This window comes from Lytechinus variegatus, chromosome 12 (genome assembly GCF_018143015.1).
Source record: "Lytechinus variegatus isolate NC3 chromosome 12, Lvar_3.0, whole genome shotgun sequence".
Classification (NCBI taxonomy): domain Eukaryota; kingdom Metazoa; phylum Echinodermata; class Echinoidea; order Temnopleuroida; family Toxopneustidae; genus Lytechinus; species Lytechinus variegatus.
In genome coordinates, this window is record NC_054751.1 from 28,394,037 (window position 1) to 28,418,427 (window position 24,391).

A 24,391-nucleotide genomic window follows, 5' to 3' on the forward strand; every position below is an offset into this window, starting at 1 on the left:
CAGAGAAAAAAGGGAGAAATTAATATGTAGGGCCTAACTAATTGTAGCATGACAAAATAATTCAAAAAATTGTCGTGGATGATGAGTGAAACTTATGCCACAATCTAATCTAAATGATATCGTTATATGCTTGACATTCAGTCGGCAGGGTATCGGGATATTTGGTACTAAAAGATATGACAAAATTTATGACTGCTACCCCCTGTCATAACTTTTGTCATATCTTTTGCTTGTATAAAAGGATTACGCGCATCAAAGCCGCGTATTTTTGGTGCGCGCCAAAGAGATAAGACAAAATTTATGACAATTTTTGTGACAAAAGTTATGACATCCACCAGAATACCGATTTTGTCATATCTCTGAGATAAGATAAAATATGGAGATAAGACAATGTTCAGAATACCGCCCCAGGATTTTTCAAGGGGGGGCACATTTTCCCCGAGAAAAATTTTGACAACCAAGCAAGCAAAAAAAAAAATTTACAAGCAAAAAAAAAAGGTCCTCACTTTCAAAGGGGGGGGCAACACTTGTGTTTTAACTGCATTTCTACATTACAAATTTTAACAGTGCCTCTCAAAGAAGGGGGGCACAAACACTAAAATGATACAATATATTCATGAAAAATAAATAACTCTGAATCCCCCCCCCCCATTTGAATTGGGGGAAAAGAATATATGTGCATCATTATGAAAGCTGCAATTTCAAAAAAGGTCTGTTGTTCATGCACTAATTTCTTTGTATGCTTTAGAGCTGGTAGACTTTCCAAATAGTCTTGACTGGCTGTTCCACGATGATGAACTATTTAATGATATTTGCTGCGTACACAAAACTAAAAAAGGAGTAGTCAGTGTCAAAATCCAATGACAAGGCAGTAGTGGGTGATTTCAAGTTTGGTGTTAATCTTTTGGTGTAGGTGTTGAGTTAGAATTTACATCAGCAAAAAAACTTTAAAGCTAAGTTCAAGTGATGATTTAAAAGTCTGATCTTAAAAGGAAATTGCTGAATTTTGGAAGCAATCCTGTAATGTTTATTGTATGCCAGAATGCTTATTCAGGACAAGAAAATTCAATGAGTATAATTCAGGTTTGCTTGAAATAATATTCATGTCATTATCACATGAATCTCTTGGTGTAGATACACAGGAAACAGCATGTGGGATCACACCATTTTTTTTCCAGAAAATTTGTCTTTTCTTCACTTTCTTATTACTCTGTAATTACATGTTTTCCGGAAATATTGTCTCGCATATATCATTTATCTTTATTTCTTTAATAATTCTGTGGAAGTTTTGTTCAATTCTGTGAACATTTTACATTCTGTTGTTACCAGTACCATAGTTGATCTTTCAATATGAAGCTAGTCCTGAGATGACTCTCACTATATGTTGAGCTATCATTAATGTGATTTGGATTATTTTTTGTAACCTCCCATAGTCACTTTATTGTGTTTTTGCTGTTAAAGGATTGCAAGGGATTGTGCGGGCATCGTGGTCTAGTGGTTCTGACTCTCGCCTTTCAAATAGAGGGTCGTCAGTTCGAATTCTAGCCATGGTGTGTTTTCCTTCAGCAAGAAATTTATCCACTGTGCTTCACTCGACCGAGGTAAGGTAAATGGGTACCAACAGGAAGTAATTCCTCAAAAAGCTGTGAGCGCTAGAATCGGTAGACTAGCTCAGCCGGGGTAATATAGGAGCACCTTGAGTACCTAGCAAGGTGGATATGTGTGCTATACAAATCCTATATTATTATTATTAATCAGCATCATGCTTTGACACAAACGCCAAGAATGAATCAGCCAGAGCATATAATATTCAAACAGACTTGTTTAGCTCATGGTAACCAGAGGATGGAGGGCTTAAGGTCCTCTCTGAGGGACATGGTAATGAGGATTTAAACGCCTTACCAAAGGGCACCAGAATATGAAAACCCTGCTCTTCCGACTGAGCCATCTCACCCCTTAAATGACATAGGAAAATGTTCATACTAGTAGGGACTGTAACCCAGGATGTGCAAAGATTCACTCATATTGTTCAATCTCTACAAGTATCTAATTTGAATAACAAATTAATTTGGTCAACAAATGAATTTAATCCATACCTTCAAACCATAGTAGCTTGCTCATCTCCAACCTGTTTTAATAGGTTGGTAAGTAAATGAATAATAATACAATCTACATCATAAAACAAGTTTTTATGAAATGTGAAGCAAATGAATAAAATAGCAAAGTATGCCTGTAAGCAAGACATTGGGGAGTGTTCACACTAGTAGGGATGGTAACCCGGGTTAATCTTTGAAGATCTACGCATACTGGGTCCATTCTTCCCACCACCGTGACAAGTCCTAGGATCGTACGATTGCCAGTAAGGTTGGAAACCCCAATTCGGGTCGTTCCCGTACGGACCGTTCCCGTAAGGATCATTACCATACGGAGCGTTTCCATGCGGCGAGTACCCGTACGGGTCGTTCCAGTTCGGACCATATGGATCCATGTGTCCACCTCCATTCCACGAGTCATGGTAGTAGGCTTCCTGTCCCTGCCATTCGACTCTATGATCCATCCCTCTGTCTCTCCTCAAGCTGCCACCCCTACTTCTGAATGGACCATCCTGCTGGGCTCTCCCATTCCACTGATAGGGGTCGTAGAAGTGCTGATGACCTCTTCTTATTTCTTTGTCATGATCATGGTTATTTCTAGTCCAATGATGGTCATTCTTTCCCTTGCCTTTGTAGTGTTTTTTGGTATGTGAAGAAGCTCTCCTGTATCAATGAGGAAACAGGCATTTTCAATCAATTAACTTCTCTCCAATCCATTCATTTCTTCAAATCATGGGCCTTCCGTGCATAATTATATAAAGTAATTAAAATAAACTATCAATCATACAAATCTAAATAATTATACTTCAAATTGATGGAACAGAAAAGGACTTGTGGTAGTGAAATACATTTAGGTGATTTCTCAGAAATCAATAAATGATTGTCAGTAATAATAACATGAATGAAGAAAGCAAAGTAGATGTTCTGCTTTGTACTCACATCAGTTAATGAACATTTGGCCGCAAACAAGGGAAAATACATAAACATTGGTTGGATACAGTCATTACAGCAACAACTCGGTGCATTTAAGGAATCATCCTTCTGGGCATCGTTGCATAAAACATACTATTATGGTAACTTCGGCACTCGATGGTTATTTCAGGAAACCCTTGATTCTGATTAGCTGTTGAGCATTGTTACCATGGTAATTTCCATAATACATATCATTCAAGGACATTGGTAAAAATTACACAAGAGGTGCATCTGGAACACTTCTACACGTTTGGACCTCTTTAAAAGGGAACAAGTGTATTCTTATGCCCGAGCAAAATGATGTGTCATGAGTGTATCATATTTCTTTAAAGGACAAGTCCACCCCAACAAAAAGATGATTTGAAAAAAAGAGAAAAATCCAACAATCATAACACTGAAAATTTATCAAAATTGAATGTAAAATAGGAGAGTTCTGACATATTCTAATTTTGCTTAATTAAAAAAAACAGTTATATGCACATACTGGTCGGTATGTAAATGAGGGGACTGATGAGATCACTCACTATTTCTTTTGTATTTTATTATATGAAATATTCTAACTTCCTCCTCATTATAAGGGGAAACAATTTTTCTTCCTCCATGAACGTGGGGAATTAAAATTGTTATAACATTTTATAATTCAGTCAAGCTGGTCCTAATTGTCAAATATGTATATAAAAAAGAAATATTGTATAATTCAAACAATAAGAAACAAAAGAAATAGTGAGGGACATCATCGGCTCTCTCATTTCCATGTTACCGAGATGTGTGTATAACTCTTTTGTGAAAAATAAGCATAACTTCAAATGTCAAAACTTTATTTTACATCCGATTTTGATGAAATTTTCAGTGTTATTCTTGTTTGATTTTTCTCTGTTCATTCAAATCAACATATTTCTGGTGTGGACGACCTTTCTTGAATAAGAAAGTGATTCGGGTCCTTGTTATTTGATACACTATCCTCATAGCAAAGCAATGACCAGTCAACAGAACTAGAAATTATTACCAGTCATCAGCACATTTTCCCGTCGGCTAGAATAACTGACAGGTCACATGATACGTGTCAGCCAATCATAATCCATTTCATAATCACTTTTATGCCACAGGGACCTGGGTTCTCATTAAAGGACAAGTTCAGCCCAACATAAATCTGATTTGAATAAAGAAAAATTCAACAAGCATAACACTGAAAATTTCATCAGAATCGGATGTAAAATAAGAAAGTTATGGCATTTTAAAGTGTCGCTTTATTTCACAAAACAGTTATATGCATATCTAGGTCGGTATGCAAATGAAGAACTGATGACATCACTCACTCACTATTTCTTGTGTATTTTAATATAAGATGGGTGGTATGAGAGAAGGCTTCTGATTGGTCAATTGCAATTTCGTAATCCGGTATATGGCCACGATCGTGGCATATACCGGCAATTTCTGCACGATAGCTTGTGTACAAAACCTCATAAGGTGATCAATTGATTACAATTTTGTGTTCCCATCTCATATAACGCATAGTACATGCTTATCATCGTTCAATATACAATATCATTTGTATCCATAAATTTCAAATTTCTCTTGTGTGTTTATATTTAAACTCGGCCAACGGCCTCGTTGAAATATAAACGCACGCGAGAAATTTGAAATCTATGGACACTCATATTATGGTATATTGAACTCAACAGCATGCATTATATGTATAATATGAAATATTTTGATTTTCTCGTCATTGTCATGTGCAATGAAGGTTCATTCCACCCTGAACACGTGGAATTCCATTATTTCAACATTTTTTGCTTCAGGCAAGGAGGTCCTAATCGTCAAATTCGTAAAAATTGTAATATTGTATAATTCAAACAATAAAAAACAAAGAAATAGTGAGTGAGTGACATCATCGACACTCTCATTTGGATGTAGCTGGCTCAGTCATATAACTATTTTGTTAAAAATAAGTGAAACTTTGAAATGTCATAACTTTCTTATTTAACATCCGATTTTGATGAAATTTTCAGCATTGTGCTTGTCTAATTTTTCTATATTGATTCAAATCAACATTTTTTGAGGTGGACTTGACCTTTAATTCTCTCTTTCAACATCAAGCTTCAGTGTGAAATAAAACTTTCATTGCCCGCAACTTGACTACTCACTTATCATCATTCAGGTGTAGAAGATCGTTGATGTAATTCTGTCGTTCCACTGGGTACCCTCTTGCGTCTTTAAAGGCTGTATACGGGGAATGAATAAAAGGAAAACAATATGACATGTCGGTCATGTTCCCCATTCAGAAATATATGATACCACAATGTACATTTACAGTAATTTGAGCAAGTATCTTGGCAATTTCTTCACTGAATGTAACTAAAACTGGATCACTCTGCCTTGTTCCCTGGAGAGCATTTCATGAAACCAAAACTGATTTCACTGACAAATGTTATAAGCTACTGAAATCATGGCACCTGATTAGTCGAGAGCAAATTAGACAGTGGAAATCACTGAAAGAGAACTCTTCATGAAATGCTCTACTGATAATGCCAAATAGAGCAAATACTACATGTATGTACAAAGGAGTCCACCAAACAAGTCACATGATGGACTGCAAACCTCTATGAAGACATACACAAGTAAAAAATATCTATTAATTGGTCGATATCTTCTTGATCGTTCATAGATTCCACACAGCAAAATATTATCCAGCTGCTCTATTAGACTACAGGTAAGTAATGTTAATCTTTCATTTTAAGGGAAACAATAAAAAAGAAGAAATTAAATAGGAATCAATTACAAACCTTTCAATGCATCCTCTGGCTTAAACCCCTCATGTTCTATCAGATACCTATCAAAATAGGGGTAAAGTAAACGAGGAAGAGCACAAAATTATTGATAAAGTATACAAAGTATCACGAAGGAAACATACAAAAAAGGAAAACTTTCAGCATAACACATGGCACACACAAGGCATTCATTGAATAATGTATTGCAATCTGACAGCATAATGGTTAATGATTATAATGAGCCAGGTTCGATTCCCACCTCATTACCAGGTCCCTCGGAGAGGACCTTAAGCCTTTGGTCTTCTGGTTTCTTGCTTACATGCATTCATGCTTTCACCATTACCTTCCCCCCCAAAAAAAATAGAAAAAAAAGAAATAAAATGAATGAATAAATAAAATCAATCAATCAATGAATAAAAATAAATAACAAAGCAATTAACAAATAAATAAAAATATTTACATTTTCAATTTCTTTTCAATTAAATTCATTTATGGTTATCAATTTATACATTTATCAATTCATACATCTATCAATTTTCTTTATTTATTACTTAGGGGAAGGCGGGGTAAGTTGTGACAGTTTTTGCTTTTTGCATGTTAGAATTGATATGATTAATAATCTTGTCAAAATAAGTACCTTGCCTTGAAATTTAATTCTTCTGAAATATTTTCCACCTATATATAACTTTCTATCCCCACACTGAAAGTCATCGTGACCTTTGAAAAAAACGATGTCAAATGGCTCAACTTGCCCCATATATGGGGTAAGTTTGAACCACCTTCTGGGGTAAGTTGAGCCACAAAAACTATGTACAAAATGTATGGGGGAGAACCAGCATGTCAATTTTTTGTTTAAAGTCTTTTCACTTGCTAATTCTCTATAAATACTAACATCCTGTAAAAGGAAAAGAGCAGTCATGTTAATTTGCTCCTTTCAGCCTGCATTTCAATCGATTTTTATGGTTTGTTTGTTTTTTAAGATACATTACCATAGGAATTACCATGGCTCAACTTGCCCCATGCTGTTTGGCTCAACTTACCCCAGTCCGGACTTAGTGCGATAATTTTGTATCCACACATTTATTATGCATCCATCATATAAAAGACTATGACAAGAATGAAGATCCATACCTGGACTAATAATGTTGTTATCATGTCTTCATTATATTTAAAGACGTGTGTGTATATAAAGCACTTATCTATTTCACACTCTTTTTTACTTTTTTGGCTGAAATTCATATTTTTCCCTCTAAAAAACTACTTTTTGTTTCAAAGTTGGAAACAATGTGGTGGGGTTAGGGGTTATGCTATGGGTCATCAATACATGACACCACCACAATGTCTGACTCATTCATTATTGGCCTGGGGCTGGTGGCTCAACTTGCCCCTATGCTCAACTTACCCCGCCTTCCCCTACTATTCATTTATTCTATTTCTTTTATTGTGATTCTTAGGGGGGCAGGGGAGGGGGTAAATGTTGATGGGAATCATTTGTACCCCAGACTTTCAAACTGATAATGCATCATGTGACTTCTTTTGACTACATGTATATAAACCAATAATGCAACATGTAAGTACATTGTCCTCACCGACATATAAGGTATCCAGTCCTATTCACCCCATGAGTACAGTGCACACCTATAATGGTATCTGAAAAAGAAAGAAAGAAATAGAAAAGAAATACCATGAAATATCCACTGAAGTGAGAGTGAGGTACCGTTCTCACTACCTTCCTAAAACCAGTTTTGTGGAAACTAGTTCAACGTGTAATGAAAATGGTCGAAGTAATCTTCCATACCAGTTCAAAAAACCACCTCGCCATGTTGTTTTCAAGATCGCTTTGCCTTGTTAAACTGATTTTAGCGTAAGTTCTTCAGGAAGCGATCTTCGCACATTTTGAGCACACTACTGCACACACTGTGTGTAGAATGCCTATGTTGCACTTTCAAATTTCGCACGAAACGTGTCACCCCACTGAGAGCATTCCCGTAGCAACAAGATTGCTTTACGTGAAGTGATTTCAAAAACCACTTTCGGGTGATCAAATGGAAACACTAGCAAAGCAACCTTCCAAACTGGTTTCCTGAACCGATTTCCAGCAAACTAGTTTTAGAAAGTGTAATGACAATGGGGTCTGAAAGAGACAGAGAAAGAGGGTTCAAACAAAATAATGTCAAGAAGAAAAAACACACCACAGTGAAAACTAAAAGAAAAATTTAGATCAGGGTTTAACCTAAAAAAAAGTGAGATTAATCATAATGATACTCGAAGAGAGATTAATCTCCATCGTCTACTTTTGATAAAGAAATCAGTGGCTAGTCACGAAAAGGATTGAGATTGATTTCAATAAAACTTACATTGAGATTTATCTCAAACTCATATCTCTTAACACAGCAGAGATCAATCTCAATTTGAATTTCAATGTTGAATCAATCACAGCTCTTTGCAAGACAGGGTCCTTATTAGCAATTGATGTAACTGATTTTGTTGATAGTCTTCCAGCTATGCATATTCTTTCAAAACTCGATCAATAATATTCTTAAAGAATAAAAGCTTCTAGAGTCATGGATCACTGAGTAAACCTGCAAACTATGAAAACAAGTGCTGGGGTTCAAATCACACTGTTGTCAAGAGGGAGGTATTCATTTCTGGTTATATAGATGAGCAGTTTGCTTGCACAACTTATTTCGTTTTAGAAACAAGTGGAATGCCTCTGGCCGTCTCACCTGCATCACGCGGTTCAATATAGCAGCAGTGCTGACTTTGAATACTACTCTTACTCGCACAAGATGTTCAGTGATACATGGTTACTCTTATGTCCACTTTTTATGAACTAGACCAATAATTACAGAGATATGATGGTTATTCAACAAAAAAACCCAACATGGCCAAATTTCATTGACCTTACATGACCTTTGACCTTGATCATGTGAACTGAAACTCGAACAGGATGTTCAGTGATACTTGATTACTCTTATGTCCAAGTTTCATGAATCAGATCCATAAACTTTCAAAGTTATGATGGTAATTCAACAGATACACCCAATTCGGCCAAAGTTCATTGACCTTTGACCTTGGTCATGTGACCTGAAACACGCACAGGATGTTCAGTGATACTTGATTACTCTAATGTCCAAGTTTAATGAACTAGACCAATAAACTTTCAAAGTTATGATGGTAATTCAACAGATACTCCCGATTCGGCCAAAGTTCATTGACCCTAAATGACCTTTGACCTTAATCATGAGACCTGAAACTTGCACAAAATGTTCAGTGATGCTTGATTACTATTATGTCCAAGTTTCATGAAACAGATCCATAAACTTTCAAAGTTATGATGGGAATTCAACAGATATCCCCAATTCGGCCAAAGTTCATTGACCCTAAATGACCTTTGACCTTGGTCATGTGACGTGAAACTCATGCAGGATCTTCAGTGATACTTGATTGACCTTATGTCCCAGTTTCATGAACTAGGTCCATATATTTTCTAAGTTATGATGACATTTCAAAAACTTAACCTCAGGTTAAGATTTCGATGTTGATTCCTCCAACATGGTCTAAGTTCATTGACCCTAAATGACCTTTGACCTTGGTCATGTGACATGAAACTCTAATAGGATGTTCAGTAATACTTGATTAACCTTATGCCAAGTTTTATTAACTAGGTCCATATACTTTCTAAGTTATGACATCATTTCAAAAACTTAACCTCAGGTTAAGATTTGATGTTGACGCCGCCGCCGTCGGAAAAGCGACACCTTTAGTCTCACTTTGCTTCGCAGGTGAGACAAAAATTACTAATCTCTTTTCTTTTGAATTCAATCAGACCATTATTGAAAATGAATATACTTAATAGGGCTGGGACTAAAACCCGGGTACCCGAGTCCCGCCCGGAAGCGTCAGGTACCCGGGTAGAAAAATCAATACCCGATACCCGAAAATTGCTCACCTGTATAACGTACATTTGATTTGTATTGCGTAGTGTAAGACATGATTGTAAACTCATCACATAAGTACACAAGTCTCATTTTGAATCTCACCAATTACCCTCGAAATATCCTTAAATATACTAGTTTTTCAAGTGATGATGATGTGACTGAGATCGTTCAATCGTCGCCATGTTTCTTTTGCAGCGCAGTGACGTCATCCAGCCACTGCGACGCAAGCCAATTTATGAATGAAAATATAGTAAGCATGCGCATTGCAAGCCTCAGCCCCACGCAGGACGTCAAAACGAGTCTGCAATACTCTGTCACCTCGTACCAATATCGACCTAGAATTCCACTTTCCTTTATTTCATATAAATTATGAAAGGTATTCTCGGAGGATCTGTTTTCTCACCGATACCACGCAAGTAAGGAAATTTTATTACTTCTTGCTTTTCCGTCAAATCGTACGAAGTAGCGTCGATGTTGCATCGTGTTTGTGAGTTTGTAGAATCTATCGCTACGTGAACAAAGTCAATTGATTTCCGGGTTTCGGAGCGTCAAATGCGCCAGCCAATCACGATCGTGTTACCATTTTCGGTTTATGATGAACTGAAAATGGTATCAAGAACGTTATTGGCTTGCGCCTCGTATGCTCTGAAACCCGGAAATCAATTGACTTTGTTCACGTAGCGATAGATTCTACAAACTCACGAACACGATGTAATATCGACGCTACTTCGTAAGATTTTGACGGAAAAGCAAGAAGTAATAAAAATTTGCTTACCAGTGCGGTATCGGTGGGAAAACAAATCCTCTGAGAATACCTTTTATAATTCATATAAAATATAGAAAAGTGGATTTCTAGGTCGATTTTGGTACGAGGTGACAGAGTATTGCAGACTCGTTTTGACGGAATACTGCGTGGGGCTGAGGCTTGCAATGCGCATGCTTACTATATTTTCATTCATAAATTGGCTTGCATTGCATTGGCTTGATGATGACGTCACCTATGGGGTTTTTCCACCAGTCATATTTCGAGCGACATAATTTTCGGGTACCCGGGTACCCGCCCGAAAATTACCACGGGTACCCGAAAAGAAAAAAACCTGAAAGTCCCAGGCCTAATACTTAACAAGATAAAGATCAATGCATCTTGTCATCTGCAGTAGAAATTTCACACAAAGAGCTCTAGTTTTACATGATTTCATGCACTAAGTTTGCTAATTATCATACGTATTAATATCATCTCTCTGCCTCGATGATTGACATGTTTGAAATGACACTTATTCAAATAAATTTTAACAATAAGAGACTTGGCTTTTATCCACTTATCAAAATTAAATGTATTTACCTTTATCTTTATTGGACTCCTTAAATGATGACATCGCAGTAGTAAACCTGAAATAAAATGTGACACAGACAATATTAAGAGAAATTAAATGTAGCCCCAATTGTACCTCTATTACATACAGTATTTCTAAGGGAATAACATATAAAAACGGTGTTTCTTTTTTTTCTTTGTCATAGTGAATCTGAACATGTGTGTGTGTGTGGGTGAATCATAGAATATAGAGTCCAGTCCTCCACAATGTCTCTGATGTCCATTGACAAGAACTAAAATGTGGTATGCATATCAAATGATTTTGGAAACTCTAGAAGCGTATAAAGTGTGTGCGGAGCAAACCAGAATCCGATGATCAGGGGGTGTTTCACAAAGATTTAAGTATGACTTAGAGTCGCACTTTAATGCCAAGTTGCCGTGTGTTTTAAAGGCATGACGGCATTGGTCAGATCATGCAAAGACGACGCACACTACTGCATATTGATCAATAAGATTGCGCGTTTCATGTTGTGTGTGCGCCGGCATTTAAGTCATACTTAACTCTTTGTGAAACACCCCCCAGGGCTAATAATATATATACATGTATTTAAAGTGCATAGAGATGATCTGGGCCCAGTCTCACAAACAGGTGCAACAGATTCAAATCAAACAAAAATGATGATGTATATGGAATATATATATTTAAGAGATAGAGAGTTAAGTCAATCACAATTTAGGTTTGATTTTAATCCAATGGCACTCTTTGTAGGAAAGAACTATATTGTGTAGCTTAGTACACATCCTTTATTTGTCAAAGCAAAGCATCATGGTCTAAATTTATAAGTCTACCATAGGATGAATTGAATTGATAAAGCATTTCAAACCAGCAGTTCTCGATGTCAACAATAACCACAAATTCTTGGATGCAGCGTATGCCATCAATTTGCCATTCACTTCATGCACTGAACTTAAAATTCAACTTCTTGTTCAGTGACGTGTGACCCCACAACTTCCGGACTACTTGTTTCGCAGCTAGCACTAGTCTCGTCGCATCCGCTTTCACAACACGTTCTCAATCTCTTCTTACACTGTGAGGAGGAATCATTGTAAAAGTTGCTGTTTGTGTCATCCCTCTTGGTGTATAATGTTCTTACCTTCAAGCTATCGGAAGTTACAGCGTCACACAAGTAAATGACATGAGGTACATCCTGGAACTTTTTGTTATTGTCGAGAGCAAGAACTGAAAACATATTCTTGTTGTTTAAGCTTATACGGTGCATACCATTCAGCAGTGAATATTTGCGCCAACAACCTGCATTTGTGTTAGACTTGTCTCAAGACCCAATTGATGAAACTTTCAATCAGGTTCTGTAACCACATACTAGGATGGGGCGGGGGGAGCATTTCACTAAACAAATCTGTTACTTGTTATTTATTTGCAACTACTGGGCTCAGAACACAATTTTTTAGTGAAAATCAATGACTAATTGTTTTGTGAAACAAGAAACAAGATACTGGTACTGTATAATAAACTGTTATACTCACTTCTCTATGACTTCTGGTGAAGGCACAACATGACCCTGAGTGAAAATCTTTACATATTGCACATCCCTGTCAATAAAAATCTGAAAGAAAAACAGAATCAAAGTGATTTGTTAACATTCTGATAACAATGTTTATAATATTTACAATAACACTATTTTTTAGAATATGGCATAACATCTAAAGGTATATTGAAACTTTGAAAGGGTAAAGACTGACTTTTTAATAGAAAAATTACCCCCAAAATATGTAAAAGGTAGGCCTACAGGTTTCACAGAAGACCATTTATTTTTCTGGGACATATGTTTGGTCCTGAAAAGGACCACCCAAACTTAAATCAGTTAGATATGATAAGCAATAGACAATTTGCATGAAGACAAAACATGGGTGGCACTAGGCTAATGATGGGGGGGGGGAGCAAGACACCCAAAAGGTGATATATTTCCTCAACTGATGACGATCTACAGAATTTCTATTGCGCCATATATCTCTATAAAAAAACATTTACAGGTGCAAGCTCACCCAATCAAAGTAATTACTACACATAATAAGTGATTTTTGAGGGACAATTAGAAAAGTTCAATGTTGTTGATTTAAAGGAGCGAAGAAGGGAGTTCCAAAGGTGTGGAGCAATAGATCGATTACAAGGACCAGACCTCTCCTTCATCATTTCTTTCTTTATCTCCACCTTTCTTCCTTTTGCCACCCCCTTCCCTTCTTCTTTCACTACTTGAAAATCATGGGGGGGTTGGTCACCCCCTGCCCCCCACCCCCCTCCCTCCCCGGTGGGGCCGCCCCCTGGGATAAAAATATACATGTACGTACTTGTGGATTATAGTATCTAGTTGTGGCAGTCAGATCAATGAGAAGACCCAATTTGTAATTCATCTTATCTAGTTTGTCAAGAAGGGCATCTGGTGTGAATCTAAAAAAAAAAATACGAAAAACAAATTAAGAACATGCGTAATTATATAAATACTGGATGGGATACCAGTGGGGAGCATTTCATCAACATTTTTATCAGACAAGTTGTCAGAACTGATCGGCTAAGAGGAACTGATACCATGGTAACCATTGAAATAAACAGGACTTGTTGGTTAAATGTCTGACAAGTCCTTTCATGAAAGTGCACTCCCAGAAATATTTGACAAGTTAGATCCAATAACGACCATATCAGGGATGAGTGTAACATTGGCCCTAAAGAGTGTCCAGAATATATTTGATATCTCATGAAAAAAATTCCAGTCAATATACGCACTACATGTATTGTAATCAATATTCATTAGACCATGCAAGTCAGCATTAACATGGACAGCAGATTTTGTACATGATGCATTTGGAGAATTCATAACATTTTGGCGAATCAAGCGATATGCTTTAATATTGCACAGATAAACATGCTGACCAAAATACACAATTTTTATGCATTGCTGAAAACAAACAAATCACACAAGCATGAGATGACTATGAGTCCTTAAATAAAAGTTATCCGATGTTGACTTACTTGTCTTTTTCTCGTAATCTGAAGACCAGTTTCTGAAAATGTCAATAATAAAATAATGAATAATGGATGTCAAAGAAAAATAAAATAAGATTTGGTGTGACTCACATAAGAACAAGAGTAAGTTTCAACTAAAATGTAATTAAAGGAAACTACATGTATTATAAATCAGGGGCCAATTGCACGAAAGGGTCTTTGCAAGAACCGTCTTTCGTGTCGCCCATCTTTTATGATGTGCCATGTGAAACGCATTTTAAATAATTCATCTCCAAACATATTTCATTCGTCCGTTAAAATAAGCAAAATATTTGTTTATAAAATATGATATATCATGAAACTGTATAAAATTTGATGTAAAAGCAAGCTAACGAATCTTATTTTTTGTCATAAATTTCAGAAACACCCCGCTTATAAGCGAATCATAAAGATGGGCGACACGAAAGACGGTCCTTGGAAAGACCATTTCGTGCAATCTGCCCCAGGATGATGATAATGAAAAATAAAAAGCTTGCCACAAGAGGGCTCATATTGGGAGATGTGGATAAAAATCTTTAAAATAGATGTAAGAATAGTGTTAATTCATATTTAATTAGCTTGATGTAAATTAATATAATTATGGTTTACTATGAGGCAGTCATGGGCCACTTTTCATAATTTTATGATGGCAACATCAGGCCCAAAGAACAATCTAAAAAAAATACAAATAACAAAAGCATGTGTGCCAGTGTGTGCACACACAGCGTTCTCGCCAGTGTATAATACGCATGGTTCAAACACCATGCATGCGGAAATGGAGACCAAGTGGAACCATGCGTAAAATTTCAGCGACATGCGTGGAAAAATTAAATGGAAATATTCAGAAAAAAATAATACACTTCATGAACTCATCTTGGTGATATCAACTTCATTTATCGGGTTGCGCCGAAGTCCTACCAACTTAAGACCACTTACAGGCCTACTACGGCTAGGAAAGTGGCAAGGCGCCCAGCTAGCTCGAGGCTGCTATTGCGGGCATATGACAGCACGGTACGGTCGTTCCGTTGCCTATTCCCCCGTTTGCCCTGCACATCACACCGGCTATGCTCCATGGTGAAACGTCAGATCACAGACTCACACAAAACTTACATGTCGATCTACATGCCATTACCTTGTTTGGTGTTGGAACACACAGTCCTAAATCACTAGGAAGTGTCCGTGATATATTTTGTATTTGTGTATGTGCACGAAAGCCACACGTATGCGCTCAGCTAGCTCAGCGAATTAAGTTGGATGACGCGTCTCAACTCTATTGACCAACTCCATTACATATCACATGACCCTCAATCATGAACGCTGTTTTATTCCGAAGTTGAATGCATTTCATGATTTCCCTTTTCTCGAAAATATTTACAATTCATAAGCTGGAAAGCTGCACTTCTCTTTCTTTGGACTGAACGCCAACGGCAAGTATCTGTGCATTTATGTGCATTTGTGTGGGCTTAAAAATACGCCACAATGGGGCTTCCTTAGCGGTCTCTATTTGATGAAAAGGCCGTCGCTTCCGCGCTCCGCCCTCCCGCACCCACCCCCCAGGAGTGGCAGCACAAGTCCCCGACATGGGTGAATTTTTTTCTGGAGAGAACGCTGTGCACACATAGTAACAGATGCTTATTCCCACTCATTCAGCCTAGACAAATTCCATCATGTTTCTCCACTAGTTTAGCTCAAAACCTTTTAATTGACTACAGCATTGTGACCTCAAAAACGATGAAGAGAAGCAAAAATGTTCCCCTACTGTAAAGGTCACACAAGTGGGTCAGTCACTTTTATTCTAGGGTGATTCAAGGAAATATATCCACATCTAATTAACTGACCAATCACACGACAACAATCTTCTGATGTCAAAGACAAGATATTTATAAATTGGCATTCACTCACTTTTCTTAATGGTACTTTGAGTGGGAGTATGTTGGTCCCTTTGATGACATCGCCAAAAGGTTCATAATTCATCCACCTGTGGAAAAAAGTCAGAAATAAAAAATTCATTTAGAACTACACTGTACATGTACCTACATGTATGTGTAACAATACGAAGATTTTCAAAGTGGTTGGGTACATGGATTTCTATCTCAGAAGAATGAGGCCATGAGTGTGTAGAGACTGTAACAATTCAATAACCAATTTCGAACAACCACAAATTTGCATCAATATTCATAACTTCGAGCTTGTAATGTATCAAAGCAAAAAGATGAAAGAAAAAATTATACATAAGAAAGTTGAAGAAGACCTAAAAGTATTTAGCTACCTGATTTAACAAGTATGCGTATGTGTGCTTTTAATCAGCCTAATTGCCATAATTCAACTTTTAGGACCAAATGTAAATACTCCAATGCTACTTGGACACTGTGTCCATATAACAGTAGTATACACGATTTTGTTTCATATCTCCATAGAAATGAGTCTAAATGGCATAAATTTTCCTGTAAAATGTATGGACTTAATACAAATGGAAAGTATGATTAGTATTGAGTTGAGTACTTTTTGGTGATATTTGATGCATCTTTTTACCAGACATAATGGCTAATAAACTGGGAGCTCGATGTTCATCTGTCGGCCTCACAGAGACTAACCCTGCAAGCCAAGGTGGCATTAATGATTAATCCATTCAAATTGTCAGAGCAAGACTGCTCTGTGAAAGGTATCCAAGGGGTCAGGATATTAGAATACAAGAGAACTATAAAAACTAAAATCAAAGTAAATGAGAATTAAACCGTTGGATTTGTGTCCAACAGTTGGAAAAAGTCCATCAACCGAGATGGAGTCAGGGAGAAAAGAAAGTTTTTAGCTAGAAGCAAGGGACGGACAATTTGAACTGATCATCAGAAGGTCCCATAACATTGATATACATCGTACATGTACATTTACGATGGGTCAACCAAGGGGGCATTTGGGTCACCTTGCAGAAGTGGAAATCTCAACAGCAGACAACAATTATGTGACTGGCATCCGTCAGAAAGTCAGGTGTAAAGTTCTGCAGAATATGTGGAATCGATATTTTATGAAACCAATAAATCAATAATCTGCTGACAAGCATTGAAAACACTACAACAGATTGTTTTGTCACAAATGTGGCCATTGAATAGAATCAAGAGGATCTAACTGGGAAGAAAGTGTACTCCTGTCAATGTGCCATGAACCCTTTAGACACATTTGCAAAGGAAGCAATTACCATGCTGAAGAAGCTTGACACTGAAGCAGACCAACCTAAAGAAAATAAAAAACTGCCTTTCCAAAGCAGGAATGAAGGTAATGCCATGACACTCATTAGAGGTGCTTCCAAATTATTCAACAGTGAGGGTTTGGGGAATGACAAATTTGAGTGCATTCCTCAACGAGTAGGGTGTCGAGTGTAGGGTGCCACGTTTCATCGAAACAGATCTGGCATACTTTAGTGCTAGCCTTTTATTCACAATCGGAAATCACATCATCGATTACTTCAGAGCAGTGGAGAAGCCAACATAAACCTCCATCTTGCATTTGTAATGCGTGGACCTACTGGACCATTGACTAGCTCTAGAACCTAGGTTGTCTGAGCCACATTGATCAACTGCTCTCTGGACCTTGGAAGAAACTAATCAGCACCAGCTCCAACCTCAATATTCTTGACTTGAATGAGAGATATGATCTTGCTAAAAGGACTTTTGAATACTAGATAGTTCACCCTCAAAGGATTGGAGACATCATCCATGAACGAGAGAAGATCCTGACTTTGATAAATGACAATGAAAGCAGGGGTTCAGAAAGTGCCCAATCAATCTCTCAACAATTTATACATCTATTTTCGGTAAGAGTTCCATATGCACCCCCACTAAAATTGAAAATAAAAACATGGATAAGGTTCAGAATAATATATCTGGACCTAATATAGAACATATATGATGGGGGAATGGAAATACATACGAAAATACAGTCCGACCTCTCTTATCCAGCCTCCCCTTATCCGGATCTCTCTATTATCCGCACGCACAATTGCCAAGATTTTTTTTAAATTAAATCTAGTACTGGTACGTGAGGAAATGAGATTCCAATCTAAACTAAATCCTATACGTAAACTCACTTTGATTACATATTTCCCAACATAGTCACCCTACACCAAACATATTTTTATGAAAATATCTCACCCAAATTACCAAAAGAACTTTAGGAATGATAATTTCCAATAAATCAGGGTGCAGCGCAAATATTTCATCACGTTTCTCTTTTTGCTTCGCGGGAAAAACAAAACATGTCTTGCTAGCTAACTTTAGGCCTCAATACGGACAGCGCCTCCGCCACGATAAACTTGGTTTCATCGAGTCATTCTTTCTTTCGAGGTATGCTAAAATGTCCCGCTTCAACCACTGAACTAGAAATACGTATTTTCAGTTCAGTGGTTGAAGCGAGACATTTTAGCACTTTTTAATCTAGCACTGCTCATGATTTTGCCGCCCTCTATACGCGTCACGTAACTAGGTTGCATTAACAATGGATCAAAGATGGCGATGTCAACAAATGTGAGTAAACTCTCTTCTACTTTTATTTCTTCATCGCATTTCTGCAATGTTTTTTAACCATAAGTATCAATTTTTTGCCAAACGTTGCCAACCAATATTTTTACCCATGTACAGAAGTGTTAACCTGAGATTCTAAACATAACTAGCAGTTTTATGCATTTGTATAGTTGCCTTTTCCTTCGGTGTGTGGGACCCTATAGATCCTAACGCCAGGCGTAAGGGAGTGAAGGTACAATAGTACTATGATTTTTACCTTCAGACGCCTCCAGGCTACCTCTACTCTCTTGTAGTTGTAGCGGAAGGAGTTTCGGCTAACATTATTCGCATCATGAAGCGATGTTACCTATGGATACCTATGGATGCTTCTGAACGCAGTCTAAGACTCTATATTCAGTTCCAAATTCTGTCTCCTTTTTAGGTTGGCCGGATCATGTCCTGGTGGGTCAGCATCAAACTTGAACTTCACAGGTTCACATCTCCAATACTTATCCAATCCATTTTCGAAGCTGTGGACACTGGGTGCATTTACTAATTCACTACTTAGGCTATTCCAAGGTTTCCTCATTCTTATGTAAAAGGAATTCTTACGTTTCTCAGTTACTGACCTCGGAATGTACAATTTTTTATCATGACCCCTGGTAGGCCCCTGCACCTGTCCCAAATCTGGCACTACCTCCTGGTCATACCTGTGAAATAACTTGTATGTTTCAATCATGTCTCCTCGCGCACGGCGATAAGCTAATGTAGGAAGTTTTAGTTGAATCAATCTTTGTTCATATGGGAGGTTCTTAACCTCAGGTACCAACTTAGTGGCCCTTCTTTGTACATTTTCTATTGCTTGAATATGTTTCTTTAAGTATGGACTCCATACTGCATGAGCATACTCCAAATGAGGTCTAATCAATGCTTTGTATAGGAGCAAGAAGTTCTCCTTGTGAAGATAAACAAATGTTCTCCTAATTAGATTCATTAGCCTATTGGCTTTATTTATGTTTGACTGAAAGTGTTGGTCAAAACTAAGCTTTGTGTCGACAATCACTCCTAAATCTTTACTAGTTTCAACTTGTGATAGATTATGTGACGCATTATCATGAGTCATTGTATAGTCAATGAAATCATCATTTCTTTTACCTATTGTAAGTACACAACATTTATCCGGATGGAACTTTAATAGCCACTTGTCTGACCATGAAACTAGACGATCTAAGTCCGCTTGTAATAACTCAGCATCTCTGTCATTTTTTACATGCTTGTATAACTTGGTGTCATCTGCAAATAAATGAACAGTACTTGACAAAATCTGATCTGGTAGATCATTAATGTACATTACAAAAGCAGGGGTCCGAGGACACTCCCTTGCGGTATTCTGCTGGTTACATCAGCCCAGTCAGAGAACACACCATTCACACAAACACGGTGCTGTCGACCAACAAGAAATGACCTGACCCACTCACATATGAGCTTCGATATGCCAAATCCCTCAACTTTGGCTAAAAGTCTTTGGTGTGGGACCTTATCAAAGGCTTTCATGAAATCTAGGTAGATGACATCAACTGCACCACCAACCTCCAACATATTTGTCCAATCATCTAACACATTGAGTAATTGCAACATTGTTGATCGTCCTGATACAAATCCAAATTGTTTTGAACTGAGAAGGTTGTTGCTCTTCACATGCTCATATATTTCATCCCTCAAGATAGACTCCATGATTTTACATACAATACATGTTAGACTTATTTCGGACAGGTTGACTGTCCGTCTTCAGGACACTCCTGAAGACGGACAGTCAACCTGTCCGAAACGTCGAGCTCTCTACTACTCATCATCTCTACTCGCCGACTCAAGCCAGCATCTCCTCATCAGCTCTACTACTCAAGCTGTTCTCACTTAACATTCCTTCTGGTTTACAGTCCTTTTCAGGACTATTTTCAAGAAAGAATACTCTACTCTCAAATCTCCACTTTCTCGCCTATTCACTTCTTCTATCCACTGTTTCTATAACACTCCACATGGTGTACCGTAAACCACATCAGCAAATGGACATGTGATTACATTTTTTTAGGAGGAATGATTAGCTGTGTGAAAATATGTATGTAGAATTGTATGCAATTTATTTCAAGTATCAAGAAGGATAAAAATTAAGTTTTAATACATGTATATTCTATCAGTTGTTAATGTATTTCTTAGATTTGTATACATACATTGTATTACAAAGGCCCTGTTTGAGATTTCTTTTTTTAAAGAAAAATAAATAAATTCAAATTATTAGTGGAAGCCAAAAGAAAAGGAAAAGAGTGGTCTATTTCTTTCAAAGCAAAACAAAAAAACAGGAATAAATATAACAAAGCTCTAAACAACAATATAACAGACATCAAAGCTCCAAATAAACTCTAAAAACAAGAGAAACAAAAGTGATACAAACGCTTATACCAATCCCATATATTTTCCAATTCAAAACACAACCCCCAACTGCACCCCTAATGAAAAAAAAGAAAAGTAAATTAAAAAAAATAAATAGTAAAATTAATAATAAAAAACATAAATACAAGACTTAGACCCATCTGGAAATGAAATATTATTTCCTCTGAGTTTTTATGTATTTTCTTACAAGAGTGAAATAATTACAAAAAAAAACATATAGTTTGTGCATTTTAATAGAAAAATCTACATTTAAGATATTCTCCTTTCAAACACAAATCCAGTCTCCAAATAATGAAACATGAAAAAAAAATGAAAAAATAAACGATACAAAAAGTTAAAAAGAAACTAAAAAATATATATATGAAAACGAAACTATTTTTTTTTAAATAAACATAATTTTTGCATTTTAATTAGAAAGTCAACATTTATGATATTCCCCTTTCAAAAGCAAATCCAGTCTTTCAATAATGAAACATGTTTGAAAATTTTCAAAACATAATTTTTTCTACAAAATAAAAAAAAGAAACACTATAGATTTTGCATTTTAATTTAATAAGTCAACATTAATATTCCACTTCCAAAAGAATCCAGTTTCCAATTGATGAAACATGATTGAACAATCAAACATCTTGACTCTATAACCTTGGGAGGAAAGAATGTTTTTGTGACAAATATTCAAATCAATATCAGCATAATAATCTATGGTATGGCACAATATTATCAAGTAACAAGTGGAATGCCTCTGGCCGTCTCACCTGCATCACGCGGTTCAATATAGCAGCAGTGCTGACTTTGAATACTACTCTAACTCGCACAAGATGTTCGGTGATACATGGTTACTCTCATGTCCACTTTTTATGAACTAGACCAATAAACTTACAGAGATATGATGGTTATTCAACAAAAAAACCCAACATGGCCAAAGTTCATTGACCTTACATGACCTTTGACCTTGATCATGTGACCTGAAACTCGAACAGGATGTTCAGTGATACTTGATTACTCTTATGTACAAGTTTCATGAATCAGATCCATAAACTTTCAAAGTTATGATGGTAATTCAACAGATACACCCAATTCGGCCAAAGTTCATTGACCTTTGACCTTGGTCATGACCTTGGTCATGTGACCTGAAACGCGCACAGGGTGTTCAGCGATACTTGATTACTCTAATGTCCAAGTTTAATGAACTAGACCAATAAACTTTCAAAGTTATGATGGTAATTCAACAGATACCCCCGATTCGGCAAAAGTTCATTGACCCTAAATGACCTTTGACCTTAATCATGAGACCTGAAACTTGCACAAAATTTTCAGTGATGCTTGATTACTATTGTGTCAAGTTTCATGAATCAGATCCATAAACTTTCAAAGTTATGATGGGAATTCAACAGATATCCCCAATTCGGCCAAAGTTCATTGACCCTAAATGACCTTTGACCTTGGTCATGTGACGTGAAACTCATGTAGGATGTTCAGTGATACTTGATTAACCTAATGTCCAAGTTTCATGAACTAGGTCCATATATTTTCTAAGTTATGACATTTCAAAAACTTAACCTCAGGTTAAGATTTCGATGTTGATTCCTCCAACATGGTCTAAGTTCATTGACCCTAAATGACCTTTGACCTTGGTCATGTGACATGAAACTCTAATAGGATGTTCAGTAATACTTTATTAACCTTATGGCCAAGTTTTATTAACTAGGTCCATATACTTTCTAAGTTATGACCTCATTTCAAAAACTTAACCTCAGGTTAACATTTGATGTTGACGCCGCCGCCGCTGTCGGAAAAGCGGCGCCTATAGTCTCACTTTGCTTCGCAGGTGAGACAAAAACAATACAGATCCAGTTCAATCCAGCATGAACGACTCACTATTGACTGCTGCCCTCACCAAGCCCTCCGCATCGGGTACCGGTAGCTTGACTGCCGAAAGACCGACGGGAGCCCACCGGGCAGCTGGACTGCCGAGAGACCGGCTGTGACAAGGGTAGCTGGCACCTCTTATATTCTGGACTGCGTCATGTCAGAATGGTATGATTTTAGATTTTTTGGCAATTTGAATATATTTAAAGTTAATTCTGATACCTAATTTGAACGTTCTTCTACTTACCATAAAAAAATTTCGAACATTTATGCGTCCAAAAATTTGATGAACTTTCAAGCTCCGATATCCACACTTTACAGGCGAGTATCCACATTGAAACTTATATGTACAGAAAGTGCACATCTTCAACTGTCTGTTAAAAGGCACAAGATTGCATCTACTATGTGCGCATGAGCATTAAACCCCATTTTCGATAAGCCGCCCAGACAGAGGCGATGCCACTTGCAGCAAAACCTGCGCGAAAACACCAAAACCAGCGCTCGCGATGCCCCGTACTCGCACATACCTAGATTATAATTAAAAATCTGCAACCCAGTATCCTCACACATCATAATTATCAACTCTTTAACTGACATACAACTATAAAATCCATAGCGTAAACATGTACACGATGCAAGGTTTGTACAGCATACTAACCTCGCAATACATGTGAGTGCACCCATGGTTGGCAACAGTAAAAGAAATGATAGAAAAATCTGAAGTGAATGAAGCGGAAGTATCAATCAACAATCTTTCGTTATTTTTTGCTGGGGTGTGGGTTGCATATGGAACCGTTTCCCTATTTTCATTTCTGTAAACTGAACTCTACTAGTTTATTAAACTAAATACAATTATACAAAATGGCATTATCGTGATATTGGGAACCACCGTTCACTTCATACACTACAGCACTCATGTTTGGACCTCATTGGTACTAGTAGGAGTGCTCAGCAGTGCTTTATTCAGTCACACGCACGGTTCCCCATTTCCACCTCCATTCACTTCGTACACAAGTGTGCGTACACAAATCTACGAGTGGTTCCCCAAAACACGATTTGGCCTACAAAATAAAGAGCTGCAGATGACTGACCGTCTCTAATCTTTATCAATTCTAGATCTACAGTCCAGCACGAAAATTAGTGTATGGGGCTATAATTTACGCCGTACTTTCTCTTTTACACAGGCATTTCGCACTCACACAATTCGCCGATCCAGGCGAAACACTTATCTTTTATCACTTAAAGTACTTGAATAAATTATCGAAAAATTGAAGGGAAATTATAAGCAGATCAAATAAATCATGTAACAATGGTATTTCATACTCACCGATCCGGTATTTTATTAGCTTTTGACATGGTTCTAGCGGCGGCTTCTTCAAAAACTCTGCAAAATTACCTCGCAAGGACGCAAGCTGGCGTTGTGCAACGAACGTAGAG

The 24,391-nt window shown here is 37.1% G+C and overlaps 1 protein-coding gene across 1 annotated transcript; it reads right to left on the reverse strand.

The window, feature by feature from the left end:
• Positions 1-617: 617 nt before the first annotated feature.
• On the reverse strand, positions 618-24,387 carry LOC121424821 (RNA/RNP complex-1-interacting phosphatase-like). Its single transcript, XM_041620618.1, has 10 exons — positions 24,282-24,387; positions 16,047-16,122; positions 14,133-14,164; positions 13,454-13,553; positions 12,632-12,711; positions 11,117-11,163; positions 7,423-7,483; positions 5,849-5,895; positions 5,210-5,285; positions 618-2,756 (listed from the first exon to the last, which is right to left on the reverse strand). Exons 1-10 carry the CDS (start codon positions 24,308-24,310, stop codon positions 2,261-2,263), a joined length of 1,044 nt encoding a protein of 347 aa, XP_041476552.1. The 5' UTR covers positions 24,311-24,387; the 3' UTR covers positions 618-2,260.
• Between the last annotated feature and the right edge of the window lie 4 nt (positions 24,388-24,391).